The following is a 20,035-nucleotide window of genomic DNA, read 5'->3' as shown; positions in this document are numbered from 1 at the left end:
ATTTTTGATGATGTGTTACTTTTTTGTTAAATGAGATGTATAAGTTTTTATATAAAAATTATAAACATCACTTGGACATAATATAAAAAATATATATATCATGTCGTGGAGTTAATGATATAAACTCTTAAGAGCTCTCCAAGACAATGAGAAAATACAATAGAATCTACACTCTAATGATAGCATTTTTTTGTCATCATCTAATTATATAATTTTCATACGATATTTTTTTGTCAAATGAAATATAAAGTTTTTGTGTCAAAATTATAAACATCACTTTAATATAATACAGAAAATGTATATATATGAGACAATTCTATTATTTATACATAATATATTCACCACACCTACATTATTTTTCAATGTGGGACATATTACATACTAAAAAGTACATATCTTTTATATATAATTTTTTTTTGTTAATACCTAAGTTTTAAGGATGCCTCCCATATAAATTTCACCCTACTAAAAAGTACATATCTTTTACATACTATTCTTTCGATGTGAGATACATAATTTAATTATTTAGACGTAATATGTTCATCATGCCTACATTATTTTTCAATGTGAAAGATATAACATACCAAGAAGTAAATGTCTCTTCTTAAAAAAATCATTATTGTATACGTATTATTTTTCTTTGAAGGTAAAACCACTTAGTCTCGATCGACGATCATTAGATAGAGATCTCTATATCGTACATATAACGACACATTAACGCTCTATTAGTGCATTCAAGAGACAACCATTAGTAAAATCTTTAGTTTTGTTTTGTGTTAGGAGACAACCATTAGTAAAACTCTTTGTTTTGTATTGTGCTTTAACTTTGTGTATGTTGTAATGTTGTTCATTATAGATTGCCTATGTGATACCAATATTAAGTGATTTAACGACACATTAACGCTCTATTAGTGCATTCAGGAGACAACCATTAGTAAAATCTTTAGTTTTGTACTGGGTTAGGAGACAACCATTAGTAAAACTATTTGTTTTGTATTGTGCTTTAACTTTGTGTATGTTGTAATGTTGTTCATTATAGGTTGCTTATGTGACACCAATATTAAGGCCCTGTTCTTTTTGGCTTTTTAGAGTGAATCGAATCGAATCGAATCGAATGGAGCTGAATCGAATCGAATCGAATGAATCGAATCGAATGGAGTGAATCGAATCGAATCGAATCGAATCAATCGAATGAATAGAGAAAGAAATGAATCGAATCGAATAAAGTGAATCAATTTGAATTGAACTGAAATAATCATATTAATAATAATAATAATAATAATAGTATTCAATATTATTGTTATTATCAACTATAATATATTAATATTCATAGTATAATAGTAATACTAAAATTAATATTTATAAGAAAAAAATTATAATATTATATATGAATAATCATAAATTATAATAATGAAAAAATAGTATTTTTCTACTAATAATATTTTTAATAACAATAATAAATAACAAGGTCATATTAATAATGATATTAGTAAAATAATTGTTTAGAATAAAAACACTCAAGTAAGCGTTGCTCGAATTCAGGTCGAGTCAACGCCCTACTCTCATATGGCATCTCGAGCCTATGTTTGCTCTCTTCGGATGGATCTTTCACGCGTAACAAAGCCCTCAGAGGGTATGCAAAAGGTCCTTCTCTGATGCCTTACGGTAATGTTGGATAGTCGGGACCTTGCTTGAAGCTAAGGTCTCTGTGCCCTCTTGTAGTAGCTTGAGTAGTCTTACTTCTAGAGAGAGGAAGTTGTTGGTGAGAAGTTTTTTCCATTGATTGGTGAATAATGAGATATTTATAGGTTTTATGTGTACCTCAAATGATGGTTTGGCAAGCACGGTTACCATATTCGCTATGAATACGCCTTACCGATTCGCGATTCGTTTATAGAAAATGTGTTACATGTATTTTCAGTAATCAACTTGATAGAATTCGCTTTTAACGATTTGTGATTCGTAGGGTACCAAGCGAATTTGTAACCATGTTGGCAAGCGTGTTGACTTGTAAGACCCCGTATTGGCAAGTGAGTCAAGTCGGTTCGGTGTGCCTCATTAATAATATTAATAATAAATGTTATGAATTTTAATAATAATACCAATAAATGTTATGAACTTTAATAATAATACCAATAATAATTATAATAATAATGACAATAATAATAATAATAATAATAATAATAATAATAATAATATCAACAACAACAACAATAACATTAACATTAACATTAACATTAACATTAATAACATTATTATTCATTTTAATAATAATATTCATCATCATTGTCATTATCATCAACATCATCATCATCATCATCATCATCATCATAATAATAATAATAATAGTAATAATAATAAATAAATAAATTATTAACAATATTATTAATTATAATTATAATAATAATAATAAATAATATTAATATTAAAAAAATAGTATTATTGTTAACAAAATTAATAATAACTATTATTTAAATTAGTAAAGCTGAAATGAGCTGAATTTAATGGAGTCGAATCGAATCGAATGGAGTGAATCGAATCGAATCGAATGAATCGAATGAATGGATGAATCGAATCGAATCGAATCGAATGAATCGAATCGAATAGAGTGAAAAGCCGAATCGAAATGGGCTGAAAATAAGCCAGAAAGAACAGGGCCTAAGTGATTTTTGCTTCACTTGTTCATATTCTTAACACTTTCCCGAGTAGTTATCATCAATGTCCACTTTATTTTTTATATCATATCGTAGAGATAATAATAGAATATCTTAAGAGAGCTCTTTAAAACAATATTTATGAGACTCAAAAATTTTTGGGTTGATACATAAGTTCCAAATATGTCTCCTATTTATAATCATAGGATCACACTACCTTATACTAATCTTTCGATGTGGGATAATTCTACTATTTATATGTAGTTTATTCACCACACCTACTTATTTTCCATTGTGGGACAAAACATACTAAAAAGTACACAATTTTACATATTAAGAAGTACACCATCTTTAATATGTGCAAATAATATGAAATTTATACTCTAATGATAGCATTTTTTACCACAAAGCTAATTATATTATTTTCATAATTTTTTTAACGATATTTTTTTGCCAAATGAAATGTAAAATTTTGATATAAAAATTAGAAATATCACTTGAATATAATTTAGGAAATATACATATTATAATAATTAAAAGATTCTCTACTTTATTTTTTACATCCAAAATTATACTTTCCTAAATTGATTTTTGATGATGTGTTACTTTTTTGTTAAATGAGATGTATAAGTTTTTATATAAAAATTATAAACATCACTTGGACATAATATAAAAAATATATATATCATGTCGTGGAGTTAATGATATAAACTCTTAAGAGCTCTCCAAGACAATGAGAAAATACAATAGAATCTACACTCTAATGATAGCATTTTTTTGTCATCATCTAATTATATAATTTTCATACGATATTTTTTTGTCAAATGAAATATAAAGTTTTTGTGTCAAAATTATAAACATCACTTTAATATAATACAGAAAATGTATATATATGAGACAATTCTATTATTTATACATAATATATTCACCACACCTACATTATTTTTCAATGTGGGACATATAACATACTAAAAAGTACATATCTTTTATATATAATTTTTTTTTGTTAATACCTAAGTTTTAAGGATGCCTCCCATATAAATTTCACCCTACTAAAAAGTACATATCTTTTACATACTATTCTTTCGATGTGAGATACATAATTTAATTATTTAGACGTAATATGTTCATCATGCCTACATTATTTTTCAATGTGAAAGATATAACATACCAAGAAGTAAATGTCTCTTCTTAAAAAAATCATTATTGTATACGTATTATTTTTCTTTGAAGGTAAAACCACTTAGTCTCGATCGACGATCATTAGATAGAGATCTCTATATCGTACATATAACGACACATTAACGCTCTATTAGTGCATTCAGTAGACAACCATGAGTAAAATCTTTAGTTTTGTACTGTGTTAGGAGACAACCATTAGTAAAACTCTTTGTTTTGTATTGTGCTTTAACTTTGTGTATGTTGTAATGTTGTTCATTATAGATTGCCTATGTGATACCAATATTAAGTGATTTAACGACACATTAACGCTCTATTAGTGCATTCAGGAGACAACCATTAGTAAAATCTTTAGTTTGTCTTGGGTTAGGAGACAACCATTAGTAAAACTATTTGTTTTGTATTGTGCTTTAACTTTGTGTATGTTGTAATGTTGTTCATTATAGGTTGCTTATGTGACACCAATATTAAGTGATTTTTGCTTCACTTGTTCATATTCTTAACACTTTCCCGAGTAGTTATCATCAATGTCCACTTTATTTTTTATATCATATCGTAGAGATAATAATAGAATATCTTAAGAGAGCTCTTTAAAACAATATTTATGAGACTCAAAAATTTTTGGGTTGATACATAAGTTCCAAATATGTCTCCTATTTATAATCATAGGATCACACTACCTTATACTAATCTTTCGATGTGGGATAATTCTACTATTTATATGTAGTTTATTCACCACACCTACTTATTTTCCATTGTGGGACAAAACATACTAAAAAGTACACAATTTTACATATTAAGAAGTACACCATCTTTAATATGTGCAAATAATATGAAATTTATACTCTAATGATAGCATTTTTTACCACAAAGCTAATTATATTATTTTCATAATTTTTTTAACGATATTTTTTTGCCAAATGAAATATAAAATTTTGATATAAAAATTAGAAATATCACTTGAATATAATTTAGGAAATATACATATTATAATAATTAAAAGATTCTCTACTTTATTTTTTACATCCAAAATTATACTTTCCTAAATTGATTTTTGATGATGTGGACGCTCTCAGATCGCTCGAAAAAACTCTCTTTTATATATATATATAGATATATAGATAGATTCTGATTATATGTAATTAATTTATTCATTCCGATTTTATATAATTATTTCATAAAATTATCTCTAAAGCGAGGATATTGAAAGCATTTTTGTATTATTTAACATTTTTAAGAAATAAATTCTTTTGCACACCGGGACCCACCAAAAACTGAATTTCCAAAAAAAAAATGTTGTATATATGACGTGGCTCTCTTTCCATTCAGTAAATGCTCCTGAATTAATAAAGATAGGATATCATCTATAATCTGCGAGAACATGTTTTTCCCTTCCATTTCTCCTATAGAGCATCAACGAGCTGTAAACCATCACTCTCCACCATCACATTACGGTTAGTTTTGCTAAAACCACCCCGGTTAGTTTTGCTAGAACCACCCCAAATTTCCTCCCCAACTCTGTCACTGTTCAATCTGCTTAAACCCTAACTAAAACCCCCATATTTCTTCATCAACTACCAAAAAATGACCCCTGCAATTCAATGTCTACGAAGATCAATCCTCTACAAAACCCAAAATTTACTCCAATTCCTTCAAATTAAACACCAATCTCAAAACCCCATTTCACATTTCACCAATTTTGTCACTCCTCAATCATCAATTCAACCTCAAGTCAGAAACTTTGGCAGTGTAGTTGTGACTGAAACCAGACAATTGGGATTCAAAAACCATTTGCTTCGCCTTCTTCGCAACGAGATTCAGTATGAACTTACTGATTCCCCTCTTCAACAGGTGCCCTTTTAATCTCTTTTATGTTATTACTATGCACGCAATTTCTCGTTGATTTTGTTGATTGATTGGTTGTGAAATTAATGCGTTTGGTGGAATTTGAAAGACAGTGAGTGTTTTGGAAGACGGTCTTATGTTAATATCCTGTAAAACGGATCCCGACTACTTAGAATATGGCCCGTGGATGTTAAAAAGTCGTTACTAAAAGATTCTGTTTTACGATAAACTGGTGTAAGGCGGAAAGACGGGCGCTTTATGTTATCTGTTGTGCATATTGGGTTGATAGATAGTGTAGATGTTTGATATTATTAAAGTTGAATGAATTGCAGATACATTAATATGATCAGCATACATATATTTGTAATAATACAATGTTTGATAAATGGGATGCAATGCTTTATAATAGAGGGACTGCATTGTGTCACGAGATGATTCTTTTCCCCTGAGAAACGCATGAACCTCGGTTGGACGAGAAGCCAACCCGTGACAATTGGCTCACATGGAAGTTAGGTAGTTATTATTGTTGGGCTCTCTTCATCCCTTACATAGTGATTGTTACCAAAGATTTCGTAGCTTAGTGGATAAGGCAAAGGTATTATGGACAATAGGTTCCAGGTCTGAATCCGCCTCCCCCCAGATTGGCAGATTGTAATGCTCTTATGGCTCATTTGACACCAGCAAAAAAGTACATAGTTATCGCTAAAGATAGATCAGTGATAATTGACGAACATTCCTTTTCCCTTATTTGTGGGTTTAAGCTCAATGACTTGATTTCCCGATATCGGTCACTGCGACGCTTGGATAGGGTGTGACCAGCCCACGATATGGTGAGTTTAAGGTTTTTGCATACGTTGTTTTAATAGTTAAGCTTTAAAATAAGCGGAGGGAGAGGGGGAAGGGAGTAGTAAAGTTAATGAAGATTGTCAACAGCTCCTCTTGGAGTTTTAGTGTAAGTGTATTTTCCGGCTTTTGATCATTTATCCCAAAATTTCAAAAGGTCATCCAATTTTAGAAATGTGAATGGCGCTTAATATTTGTTGTCAACTTGTCAAGGGTCTCGACTCTCATGCCACGGCAAGAAAGGTGAATGACAAGTCTGTGTTTAAAACAGTGCCTTTGTTCTGCTTGGCTTCGGCATGCTTAAGCCCAAGACACATTGAGGCACAACACTACTCCTATGTAATTTCCAAATTATTTTTCTCCTAAACTATGTTGCACGGTCCCTAGCTTCTAGTCTTCTACTCATTTATATGTTAGCCTTATTCTTAAAAGGTATTATTTCGTAAAATTTTATTTTGAAAATAGAAGTCTGTTTAAAACAGTGCCTTTGTTTTGCTCCTTAACATTACTGGCTCTCGTCGCCTTAGTGCAACCGACACCTTTTAAACCTAAGGCTTTTTGTTCTTTAGTTCTTTTGCTTGTTGCTAAGAGCCTAAGATTACGTAGCTTTGTGAAACTGTAAGCTCAGTATAATATATAGAGGTTAGACAATAGTTACACAAAGTATGATCAGGGATTCGGGGTAGTAAACCAGTATTCTCTCAATGCTGATTAACAGGAAAGTTGTTATCTAAGAGTGGTTTTGCTTTGTTTTTGTACTTTAATTGACTGTCCTTTCATAAACCATGTACTAGTATGTAAATCAATAGTTTGGTTATTGATGTAATGGAAAGCATCACAGCAAGATATTGGTTTGATTCCTAAATGTAACGATTTTATTTTTATTCTTTTACTTTTTTTTTCTTTTCCATAATAAAAACGATGTAATCTTAAAGGACTCAAAAAAATTATGTATATATATGATTGACTCTGATTGAAGATGAAAAGACTAATAAATCAAAAAAGTTCCTGGAGTAAAAAAAATCTCTTAATCTCTTTTCAGATTTGTACGGTAAATCGGTAATATAAATATAATGGTTTTATTTCAACTGTGTTAGTTATATATTTACTTTCCGACCATTTATTTCTAAGATCCTATCCCTCATTGTTTATTAATCCCTTGGGTAAAACAACACTGATCCGATTAAGAAGGATATATCAATATTGGGTCCTCTCGGATAAAAAAATCCTGTGTCTGCTAATGCAATTGTTTTGTGGGCATTGACAATGGTTGGAACTTTCTTTCCTTTTGCTCAGCTTCCAGCTGAGTTTCGTGGATTCAAAGTGGAAGAGCGACCTGGGGAGCAGTGGATTAGCTTGGGGAAAAAAATTGGGAAGAGTGAAGAGATTGCAATTGAAGTCACTATGTTCGATAAGTCAGTCCCTATTCCTAAAGAAGGCGAAATACCAGGACTTCCAGGAGAGGAGGTTCAATTGCATATAACAATGATCATTAGCATATTCAAAGAAAAATCTAACCAAGTCTTAGAGTTGATCTGCTCAGCATTTCCAGACACCCTTGAGATTCAAAAGTTATTTGTCCGTGAGCAATCCAAGTTTCCAACTAAACAGCCCTACACCGGTCCCAAATTCAGGTATGCTTTGTCTAAACAAACTATTCTGGGGTTGTTTTTCTTTCTTTTTGCAAACATCATATTATTGAGGAAAAAAAATCCTACAGAAATTCTAGTTTCATGTAAATGGATATTCTAGCGGTTGAAATTTGACATACTTCTATCTTGGAGCTGATTTTCCGTAATTTTGTACCAGCCTGATTCGGAATTCAACTTTTATTTACCGCTGTAAAGACTTCTGAGCGTTAAGGCATCATAATGTACCATATCACTGATCACTCACATCTTAGAAAACTGGACCTTAAGCTTAACCGAGCTTCGTTGGAAACAGGGTCCTACTTGTTTCTGAGTAAAAACAAGCCACAAAAAGCTAATGAGACTGTCTCACAAGTGAGCAACCTATCAACCATACTACTAAATGAGGAATAAAAGAGGATATGTATGGTTATGTGAATGTGAGTAAGACGTCGCATACAAAACTCGCTACTTATTAACCTTTGCATACATGTCTGTTGGCAGGGAACTGGACGATCAGCTGCAGGATTCATTGTATGACTTCTTGCATGAAAGGGGTATAGATGATAATCTCTGTGTATTCTTGCATAGATACATTCAATATAAAGATAAGGCTGAGTACATTCGTTGGATGGAATCTGTAAAGTCAATGGTAGAGTAGTAGTATGGCCGCCTCAGAAAGCACTTGCTTTGACCTGCGTGATAGTGTGAGTTCGACTACTCTCTCTTTCATTCGCAAATATATCCAAGTTGTGAAACGTTTTTGTGGTTTGTCCATTTCATCTTTCCTGATTTAGCTGTAAGATCACATTATCTTCAAATCGAATCATATTGTTTTATGAAACTGTGGAATTACACTGTATTCGTACTATAGTGAGTGCACGACCCATTGTTCTTCACTTGATGGGCCTATTATGAATAGTCTACACAAAAAAAAAGTGTTAAACTCTATAATGTTGAGTTTATTCAGTTCTAAACGATCTCTCCAATACTTTGTTAACTATTTTTGCACATTGTCTATTCAAAACAGTAGAATAAATAGAGACTGTATTGTGAGAGGAGCGGGTATGTGAATAAAAATTAGGTGTAGGAATAGTCGTTCCCTATAAAAAAAAAAAGAGCAGGCCATTTTATCCTTTCTTGATATGAGAAATTGCGCATGCTAAGCTAAGTCAACTGAATTATATTTTTATTCACTGAAATTTCTATATCTGCATGTCATGGTGGCTTTGTAACTTTGTTGACCCTTATAATAAATTGTTGAAGGTTTTGAAAGTAATGAATAATCTTTTAGACCCCTTGTTTTGTCGGACAGTAAATGTATTAGATGATCTCACCTAGAAACCACCTCAAATTCTAGTGAGAATTTTGATATTTTAACTAGCAGAAAATATTATTGGTAGTTGACTAGTTTCTAAGATAGGAAAAGTAAAACAGGAAACCAACCCACAACCGTTTTCTTGTTTGAAGGTTACCAGAAAAAATAATATCGAAAGATCAGAAAAAAAAATATAGCGAAAGCTTTTAAAATAGAATAAGTAAGAAATCTAAAATTTTAACGGATAAAAAAAATAGAAAGTTATGTTACTCTTATTTGGTTGTGAGTGTCGAACGTGACCTAATGTGAAATAGTTTCACGTTTTTAGACTAAAATAAAATGTTGGGGCATCGTGTTGTATTGGCAGGTCGGAATGTTAGACATGTCGCAAGAGTAATATAAGTAGGAAGAAGTTCAAAAGTTTATTAGTGGTACTCCATTAATTAATCTATAAACAAGGTGATTTGTGGGGGGCAACTATGTTAGATTGTGCACTTATGATTCACATTGTTCCTTAGATTTAGAGTGGGTCAACATCTGAAACTCTTCATTAATTTAATCAAATCTTTTTAAGAAAGCAACCAGATTTCCCCAGGATATCTGATATAGGGACAATTACAAATGATATTATTGCGTGAATCTTTTACTTCTGCATGATATCTTTGCTAAAACGACAGTTAACCTTCTTTAATCTTTATAACCTAATCATAACACATCATATGTTAGAGCTTGATTACGCCTGTCTTTAGTTAGCAAGTTGTATCAGGGCAACAATAATTATCTAATGCTTGCTTTATTGAGCCACTTGACTTAAATATTGTTGTTTAAAAACATTAAAAATATTTTTAAAATTAAATATGCATATGCAATCAAAGTTCAAACACATGTGGCATGCACAATTGATGAAGATGAAGATTCTCATAGCTAAAATCTAGTTACTCGATACTGATCTCAAAATCCTTAGGCGACATCAATGTGGTGGTCGAATCGTAGAATTATTCACCATCCTGTCTTGTTATTTCTTATTAAGGACATTATAGTGGTGGGCCGGTGCTTTCTTCTTTGATTGAGGTTTCTCACTGTCGGGTAAAACGAGTGGGATTAGTAGCTCAGTGAAGTCCGAGAACTCATCCTGGTGAAGGGAATAAAAGTTTAAGTGTTGATAACTTTCTGTGGGATCATCCTTGCTTTAGCGAGAGAATGGAATCATAGGTGTTTGAGAAAAGAACCAAATCATACACATTAGAAAAAACAAACACGGATAGAAAAAGGTCAAGTTGAGCTTGGTCAAGGCGGAAAAAAAAAAAATTTAAAGTTAAGGGAGAGGGCTTCCAATTTCCAACCTAAGAAGCTGGTTCAATTTAGAAAATATACACAGTCTCAACAACAACAACAACAACAACAACAACAACAACAAGAAAAACATGAACAGAATGCCTTAAGAGTTCCAGCAGAAGAGAAAATGCTTCACTTTAACAGTTGATTAAGAGCTTGATAAATCACCCAAAACTAATTTCTATGGACAAACTTAAGAACTAAATTTTGACTAAAACTTCAGATAAGCCACGAAAAACGAAAGAGTAATTACTTCAAAGCTTAAGTGACAAGTCAAGCTTTTGCAAGTGATCATGATCTTGCTGATTACTACTACTAATACTACTATAATTCTTAAGAACATTGGGACTAATACCCTTCCAGGAAATCCCTCCAATATTTCTATCCAATGATGTCGGTGAATTCTTCTGAACACCACCAAACCTTGCAATTTCACCATTTGGTGAAGGTGATGAGTCTGATGATCCCATTGCTAACCGTCCAAGGACAGGCCGATGCTGGTCAATCATAGGCATTCTTGACCATCCATTTTGCAAAGATATTGTACTAGAGAATGCCATGTTGGTTGATGGCTTCTGTATCAAGGAATGAGCTTGAATTCCGAGAGGCCTAGGAGTATTGTAAGAACCATGAAGAGGCAGGACAGTAATTTTGCTAGGGTAAGGTATAGATGTTAATGGTCTTCCCTTAAAGAGATTGTCAGGGTAGTAATTCCCAAATGATGTTGAATCAATTCTTCGACCGCGTTTTGCTAGTGTTCTCTCCCGTTTATGTGCATTTTGATGCCCTCCTAGGGCTTGGGAGCTATAGAACTTCCTTTGGCAATAGTTGCATGAGAACACTCTTGGCTCTCCTTCATTGCCTTGGGATGTTTTATCAAAAGTATGAGTTTCAATCAAGTTGAACCGGTCGCTATTACTCGATTTTGGATCAAACCCTTGTTCCATTTCATTTCCACATAGGCTAAGATCCAAAACAAGATCATTTTTGTTGTGATTTTGGTGGGATTCTGCTGGTTTTGAATGTTGAGAAGATGGTAAAGGGTTTGAAATGTTTGGTGAGGTCATAGTTTTAAATTAATAAAACTATGTATAAGGTTCGAAACTTGTTTGAAAGTTTGTGTTCAGTTTTATGGTATGATATATAGACTTTCTTGTACTGATTGGTAGTAAATGCATCTGAACTATATATGTGAAGTATATGATAATGGAGTGTAAGTTACAATAGCTTTGTTAAGTATGACTTCAATAATTAAAGATTGATAGAGAAAGAGAGAAGGCATGTTGGAGAAAAAGGTTTTAATTAAAGTGTTTTAAAGCTTGATTTGAAACATAGGACTATATTTTCATATGTTTACTGATCATGTGTCTAGATTAAGCTCACAGTCTTAAAAAAATAAAGTTGGTCATATTATAGATGAACTTATACTAATTGTTGAGCATCTAGGTCACTTGATAAGTGATTAATCCCGTTGAACCAGACATCTTGAGTTCGAGTCTCTAGAAATAAATAATTGGGTGAAAGAGTCTTGTTGACATTGTTGTTCGGCTCAAATTCAGAAATAACTAGATTATGTAAACAATGCCAAAATTGCTTAGTTTTTTTTTGTATGTGTAAATTCGAGCCATGGACGGTTCTAAAGGATGATTCATGTCAACCGCCCCCAAATCATGTTGGGATTAAGGCTCTGATGTTCTTGTTATGTAAATTCGAGCCACAAGAAAAATATTTATGCATTGATAATTTATGTACCTCTGTTGTTCCGTTTGATTGTATGCGCTTTTCAAAATAAGTGAAGATAAGAAATGTCGATAATCTAGTTGGTTAATATTTCCCTGCTAAGCTGTTTTTTCACACTTCAATCACTCAGTTTCTTGTCTTTAAGATGTTGAACTTTTGTGTCAAGTATAGTACTTAAAAACTAGGAATTAGCTAGTGTTGAGATAAGATGTTATTAACTTTTCCGCGAAAATTACTATATTTAGGTTGATTTAGTATTTTTATTTTAAAACCAAATCATCAAGTACGAGTATTTTAAAGGGCCTTTTATAATGAGAAAAAGGAACATACATCGGATGTACTTACTCTTTAATTTTTTTTCCTAGGGCAAAAGTACTCAATATGAGTGAAGTTGACCCAAGGCAATAGGCATTTGCTTTGTTGTTCTGGGAAGCTTTTAATCATGCAACTACTAATATTTTCCGGTGGATATTGAGCTTTCAAGAGTTGAAGGTATTGGCAAATACGGAGGGACTGGACTACGAATCAATGGTCTAAGGGCGGAAGTTGTAATGTCGCCACCGAGTTAGTACGATCTAGCATGGTCCAAACGCAGGCTCGATAATTTTTTGGCCAAACACGACGTTTTGACATTTCGGCTCAACGGGTCAGCCTGCAAAACTTTTACTTATCAATCTGATTCAATTGTACTCTGGCATTTTGTCATTCTAAATGACATACATTTAACGCTATTATTATCAAATCATTAATTTAGTCGCTTTAAACGTTAGGTGAGTTTCCATTTTGATAGGAAGAGGGCCATGATTTACATGAACAATGCACATATCATGACATATGGTACAATAATTATACTCCGTATAAGATACGTATGTTGGAGAAAACCACAAGTACAATTAAGAAAAATTATTTAATTCTTTGTACACCTTGACAAAATAATGTCCAGAAATATATTGTAGACTCGTAGGGGTGGGTGGATCTTGAAAAAAAAAACTACTCCCTCCTATTCCGAGTAACTGTCCTATTTGGACAATGACACGAAAATTAAGGAATGAAGTTAAAATAATGAAAAGTATTGTATAGGGGTAAGAATATAGGAGTTAAATAATGAAAAGTATTGAATATTATGGTTTAGGGGTGGTAAATAAAGAAAAGAGCTAAGGGTAGGAAAGTAAAAAAACATGTCCAAATATGGCAAATGGGACAGTTATGTGAATAGGCCGAAATGGCAAATGGGACATTTATTCGGAATAGGAGGGAGTATTAAGAAGTCGGGTTAAATTCTTGACAGAAATAATTAAATAGGTCGGATCGTAAATGAGTAATTACATAATACTATTAAATAAATAAATAAATAAATAAATAAGAGTGATTTCTGATCTTGTTTAGCTTAACATATTTTATGTCGATGATCATTACAAAAATAAAAATAAAATACCGAGAGTAAATAAATTAAATCTAGCTTCACATTATAAGAGATTTCTGTCTTCATCTTTGCCACTAGTCTATTCCTTCTAATATCCCTCCACTAAGATAGATTAACGATAATTTAATTATTATTTTTTTTTTGGTGTAACGAAGCGTGCACTTAGTCGCATTATAATAGATGGGAGGGAGGATTCAAACTTGAGACCTATTGTCCACAATACCTCCGTCTTAACCACTAAACTAAGACATTAATGAAAATAAATTCCGACATGACCTAAAACATTCATATGCATAGTAGATTGGTAGATAGTAGGTTCTCACTTATTATCGATTGTCACTTTCGAGTTAAACTATGTCTCCGTTCCTTAATTTTTGCATTTCAATTTCAATTTGACAAGCGTACCAAAAAAAAATTGGATTTGAATTACTGTCCTTTCTTTCTTGTCTATCATTTGAGGCATAACATGGTACGATTCACTTTGTTTTGACTATGCTACGATTCCTTTCAAGATTTTGATGCGCAAAATACTATTGAAATTATGCTTGTAATTACATGTTTTTATCTTGTATTTTGGAAATGGTTCCCTCTCTTCTATTTTTAACATGTAAAAATTGTTTCGTTCAATAGATTTGAATACAGAGTTAATTCCTTGTTGAACTCACGTATGTAATTCCTTTGTCTTTACCGTTGTCAAAAAAAAGTTAATCCTTTGTTGTGAAGGTTATATAATTGAACACAACTTCTTCTCAAAAAAAAATTGAACACAACTTCACATATAGCAAGATATTAGACTTGCCGAATTAATCAGGAGATCAGGTTTAAAATTAGGTTAAAATACTCTTCGAGTTCAACGAATCAGTTTAAATACGGTCTAGTGCATAGATGTTTTTCTCATAACTTTTTATTACACTTTTATTTACCAAAAAATATTTTTATTTCGATATTTTTAATACAATTAGTTAGATTTTTTTAAATTGTAGTAGAATTACAAAAATTTAACATAATTCTTGTTTTTCCTCCCATGCTCCTCAATTCATTGATGTGATGAGTCGACATCAAGGTGCCAAACGACTCCGTCAAAGGTCATTTTTCATGGTTGAAGAAACATGTTGAGTGTTGACGACTCATCTCCGGATAGCTTTAGCATTTTTCATAGTTGGAGATGTTTTTATGGAGTGTATAATGATTTCACCGTCTTATCTTTATTTTCCAACTTATATTCCATTCCCAACACTCCATGATACATGCCTAGAGCGTGGGAGTAAGCTAACTAAACTCAACTATACACGAACCATAACTTCATGAGACAATACACCTTCCATTTCTTAAACGGATTGCATCACACTTTCTCGTGTTTCCATGGAACAGCCCGCTTCTTTATTTAACAAAAGTCGCCTAATTCATGGGATTTTCAAAATTTATTTGGTTGACAATGCGAAAACTCATTTCATAGGAATTCGGATACGTACTAAACAACTAGTTGCATTTTTGTAGAAATACATACATTCTTTGAGAATTTATAAAGATGTGGCATTGTGGTAACCAAACAACTCCAACTTTTATAATTCATGATTTTATTATGACGGTAATTAACCTTTATGTGATGAAATGTAAAAAGTCAAAATGATTAGTGGATTTCAACTTTAAAATGAAAATGAAGAAAGTATATAGGAGCCAATAAAAACAAAGTTGAAGCAAGCTAGTCAGAAATTGATGGTGATACTGATAGAGGAAACAATGCAAGTTTGTGGAACGTATGAAAAGAAATGGGAGACATACAAATACAATTGCTATAAATATAAATCAAGTAATCAAATCAACAAGACAAAGTTGGCTTAACATGTTCACGTAAAGCTGTAATTCACTAATTTGTGTGTGTCCTTCACATCTTAGCTTGATTGATGCTGCCCAACATATCATGGACTCCAATACTCCATGCAATGCAACAACCAATAAGCTTACCCTTGGCCGACAAATAGTGTTACAACATACTCCCAGGAAAGCTACAAAGGTGAATATAATAACCAGATGATCAATAATGAGTATTAATGTTTTACATATAGTATTATTTTTCATGACTTTACTAGCTTAGGTAACTCACATCTACTCTCCTCGACCTTGTAAATAGTTTCATGCCTTATAGTAAGATGCACACTTTGCTTTCTACTACTTGTAATTAGTTTACCACTTTTATGATCGTCATTGACATAAAAACAATGTCGAACTCAATAAATACTTCCATATAGAAGGCAAAAATAGAGGTGCGGACAAAGTTCAACAACTTTCAATTTAAAAATTACTGAAATTTTTCATGGCATCTCTCAATTTTTTTTATGGTAACCCTACTTTTAAAAATTTACTTGTGCTATTTTTGAAGTTCCGTTGTTGTGTCCATGGTACCCCTTAATGTAACGATCGTTAATAGAATGTTAAATTTTAATGGCGTGGCAATAATTAGTACTTCAAATTTAATAATAAATATGAAATAACAATAAAAGTTTTAACATTTCTTATGATGGTACCCCCTGTGCTTTATACAATTTCTTTCAAATATCCCTAAATTACAACAAAAGAAGCACCATGTACTGCCATTATAACTCACCACCCAAAAAAAAAACAAGGCTATTGATTTAAGAAGAGTTTATATGGAAAATAAATCATGGCTTACTAGGCTATGTTAACTCGGTAGAAAAAGTTCGGCAAATCTCCAACATGACTATGTTAGCTAAAAGAAAGATTTGAGTAAGAGCATTTGCATCAATGGGGTAACCCAAACCTTCTCTCTCTTTTCCACCTCACTTTCCACTAACTTTTCACACTACCCTCCCCATTTTATAATCGTCTCTTGTATCAATGGGGTTCCCCAACAATTTCTCCTTTCTACATTTCTATGTCTCACCACATATTTTCTCTCTTATAACAATATTATTTTATTAGGTATTAATGGGTATAGTGAAAAAGATGGTATTTTTTTATATTTGGGAACCCTCCCTAATATTAGGGGCTCCCCATGTAATGGGAACCTACATGCATTCATGGGCCTCCTCAAAGGAGTAGAGAGGGTGCATTTGGGTCACTAAAATCTCATCAATGCACATGTTCTAATAAAGTTAATGATGACATGAAAGTAAAGATGAATATTTTGTCTAAACTCTTGTATTTTAACATAAAAGTAGCATTGGTTATATACATGTTGATGTTGAGTAAGAGTAAATTAAGATGACACCTAGAATGATAGCAAAATGACCCCCTTATTAAGCTATTGCATTGCTTAAATCATGAGTATAGTGAGAAATTAGTAGCATGGAAAAATTGTTACATGTTGGGATATCTTGAGAAAATGTATAAAGCACAAGGGTATTAGGGAATTGTACAAATTTTAATTTTTTTTTATATTTATTCTTAATTTTTAATTGATAATTATTGCTATGCCATCAAAATTTAACGTTTCGTTAACGACCCTTAATTACATTATGGGGTACCACGGACACAAAAATGGAATCTCAAGGGTACGATAGTCAGATTCTTAAAATTAGATGTACCATGGAAAATTTGACAAAATTAAGCGGCATCCTGGGAAGTTTCCGTAAAAATTAAGATCCTATTCTTTTCTAAACTGAACTTATAAAATCTGAACTGAATGTATAGGACCTGAACTTTTTAGAACTTATAAAATTTGAATTAAACTGAATTTATAGGATCTTAACTTTTCTAAATTGAATTTATAGGATTTAAACTGAACTTAAACCGGTAACTTTAAGTCCAAAAGGGCCTAAGTTTAGATTGCATTAATTTGTGGGTGAATTTTATGGAAGTTAGTAGGATGTTAATGTTGCGACATTTTTGCAGGTTTTAGTCCCGATGTAAAATAGGATCCTGATCCTAATAACATTAATAACAACATTGATTGCGACATGAAATTTGATGTTTTTAGTCCAAAATACCTTAGGCATACAATTTAGTAGGTTTTTAGTCTAGTCAATAATTTACGAGTCTAGTTGTATGATAGAAAACATGAAATGGGTGAGAATAAATGAGTAAACTATAAACATTGAACATGATGCTCACTATACAAAGAGCAACTTTGATAAGATGGCTCATTTTGGACATATTAAAGTTAGGAAACACCATAATAGACAGTTTGGTTGAATGTAGTACTAGGCATATAAATGTCGTAGGATCGTGCACTTATTGTTTCCGAGTAAGTCTTGCTTAAAACGGGTCGGATTTTAAGACGGGTTGTTGTGTGAGAGGAAATGGGTAGAGGGGACAAAGGTGGGACCCCCCATGTGCTTCTCCACTCACCCTAAATGGGTATTTTGTGAGAGAATATGGTATCCGTCTTATTAATAAGACGGATACCTTGGTCTGAAATAAGAATTGGTGATTGTTTCCTATGTGTGTAATAATTCATATTCCATCCGTTCAGTTCAATGATTATCTATTACTTTTGACATTAATTTAAAAAAAATGAGTGAATTTAAACCACACAAAAACATATCCTCACGTGTATATGGAAGGTGACCACAAAAAAACTACTCCCTCTCGGTCACTATATTATTCTCATTTGATATGGACACAATACTTAAGGAAAAGTATTAAAATAGGAGTAAAAGAGTTGGGTGGGGTTGGTGATAGCCTAGAGGAATGAATAAAATAAGAGTAAAAGTTACCAAAAAAGGAAATGGGAACATTAGCTGAATAATCCGTTTCAGGAAAGTGGGAACATTATAGTGACTGAGAGGGAGTATCATAAATAGAAATATTTCATATAAAATTATTGAGTAATATATCTCAAAATGAAAATGAATAATTATTGACCCTAATTATTGACTAAGAACACCCTTTTGTTCCTGATTTTTTTTTTCTTTTTGCTTTTTTTTCTATAGTTTTGATTTATGACATGATATTGGACCCCCAAATCCACTTTATAAGATTTCTTTGTCAAATTTGCATGATCATAGTCTTTAGAAGTACGCTAATATGAGAGCAATTTGAGTCAAAATATATCTACTATCACAAAATCTCATTTGTGACGGCACATATCCGTCACTCTTGAGTGACGGATACCATTTTACCTTACGAAATACCCACTTTTTTTCTCTCTGCAACACTATTCATGTGGTCCCCTTTCTCCACTAACCCATTTTGTTATCATTTTAACTCACAAAATATCCGCCACAAATGGTAACCCGTCACAAGGGAGACCAATTGATCTACTATAGACATGTAAAAAAGAGCAATCAATCTAAGTTCTAATTTCTAAACAAGAATGTTACTTTTAGGGACATTTACATTCTAAACATGGTCATCCATTTATCTATTTCATTTTAGGTTCTTATTCATTCATTTATTTTTCTATATTGAGATTATTTTTATGGGTAATTTGATTATCCCAATTACGTTATAATACACTTATCATGCATAACTACAACCACAAATGGTCTCCTACTCTTTTTTAAGTTTCTGTGGCAAAAACAAATGTAAACAAATGAATGGGACAAAGCGAGTAATAGAATGTCTAGTAGAACTATAGAGAGTCCATTTTCTCTCCATTTCCTAAACAGAAATGGAGAGACAAGTTCCTATCAATGGTCCGGATCGCATTTTGACAATATCTAACGGTTCTAAATTTACGCATAAAAATAATGGAAAATGAGGGTGGAAGGGAAAATTATTTTTTAAAGAGATTGTGAGAGTAAATGGAGAGAAAGAAAATAGAGATGATCTATTTCCAATTGTAGGCGCGCAATACTCTCTACTACATACTTCCTCTCATCAAAACCAAAGGTAGGAGTTGTTTTATCACACTTGCCGGGGCATGTTTTGCAACGTGAATATTTTTAGTTACACATTATTAAAAATTATAAAAATTTGATATTCTTATAGCATTCAAGACGATAAATTAAACACGATATAACATGACTATATTTTGTCTTATAGATTAAGAATATAATATCAAAGATTCCCTATGACCATGAATAGTGGCAAAAAGCAAGTGTTACATTTGGTTTGGATGTGAGAGAGTATCTTTTAAATCTTGGTATATATGTGAATCCATTCGATT

At 32.0% G+C, this 20,035-nt stretch overlaps 2 protein-coding genes across 3 annotated transcripts; one reads left to right on the top strand and one right to left on the bottom strand.

Moving 5' to 3' along the window:
• The first annotated feature begins 5,240 nt into the window (after positions 1-5,240).
• LOC141611441 (uncharacterized protein At2g39795, mitochondrial-like) lies at positions 5,241-13,357 on the top strand. 2 transcript variants are annotated; one of them, XM_074429975.1, is made up of 4 exons: positions 5,241-5,684; positions 7,818-8,155; positions 8,654-8,856; positions 12,908-13,357. In XM_074429975.1, exons 1-3 carry the CDS (start codon positions 5,418-5,420, stop codon positions 8,808-8,810), a joined length of 762 nt encoding a protein of 253 aa, XP_074286076.1. In that variant the 5' UTR covers positions 5,241-5,417; the 3' UTR covers positions 8,811-8,856; positions 12,908-13,357. The 2 variants fall into 2 exon arrangements, with proteins under 2 accessions (XP_074286076.1, XP_074286075.1); XM_074429974.1 differs by lacking the exon at positions 12,908-13,357 and having other exon boundaries at positions 8,654-9,126.
• On the bottom strand, positions 10,932-11,960 carry LOC141611440 (zinc finger protein 1-like). The gene has a single exon (XM_074429973.1). It carries the CDS (start codon positions 11,867-11,869, stop codon positions 11,057-11,059), a length of 813 nt encoding a protein of 270 aa, XP_074286074.1. The 5' UTR covers positions 11,870-11,960; the 3' UTR covers positions 10,932-11,056.
• Positions 13,358-20,035: the final 6,678 nt, after the last annotated feature.

Source organism: Silene latifolia, chromosome 11, assembly GCF_048544455.1.
Source record: "Silene latifolia isolate original U9 population chromosome 11, ASM4854445v1, whole genome shotgun sequence".
NCBI lineage: Eukaryota > Viridiplantae > Streptophyta > Magnoliopsida > Caryophyllales > Caryophyllaceae > Silene > Silene latifolia.
The sequence above is the reverse complement of the archived record's forward strand: the minus strand, read 5'-3'. Positions and strand labels throughout refer to the sequence as shown.

Coding starts and splice junctions, on each gene's coding strand:
- LOC141611441 (XM_074429975.1), top strand. CDS start 5,418: ATGACCCCTGCAATTCAATGTCTACGAAGATCAATCCTCTACAAAACC. Junction 5,685..7,817: donor CTGATTCCCCTCTTCAACAG/GTGCCCTTTTAA, acceptor CCTTTTGCTCAG/CTTCCAGCTGAGTTTCGTGG. Junction 8,156..8,653: donor TACACCGGTCCCAAATTCAG/GTATGCTTTGTC, acceptor GTCTGTTGGCAG/GGAACTGGACGATCAGCTGC.
- LOC141611440 (XM_074429973.1), bottom strand. CDS start 11,869: ATGACCTCACCAAACATTTCAAACCCTTTACCATCTTCTCAACATTCA.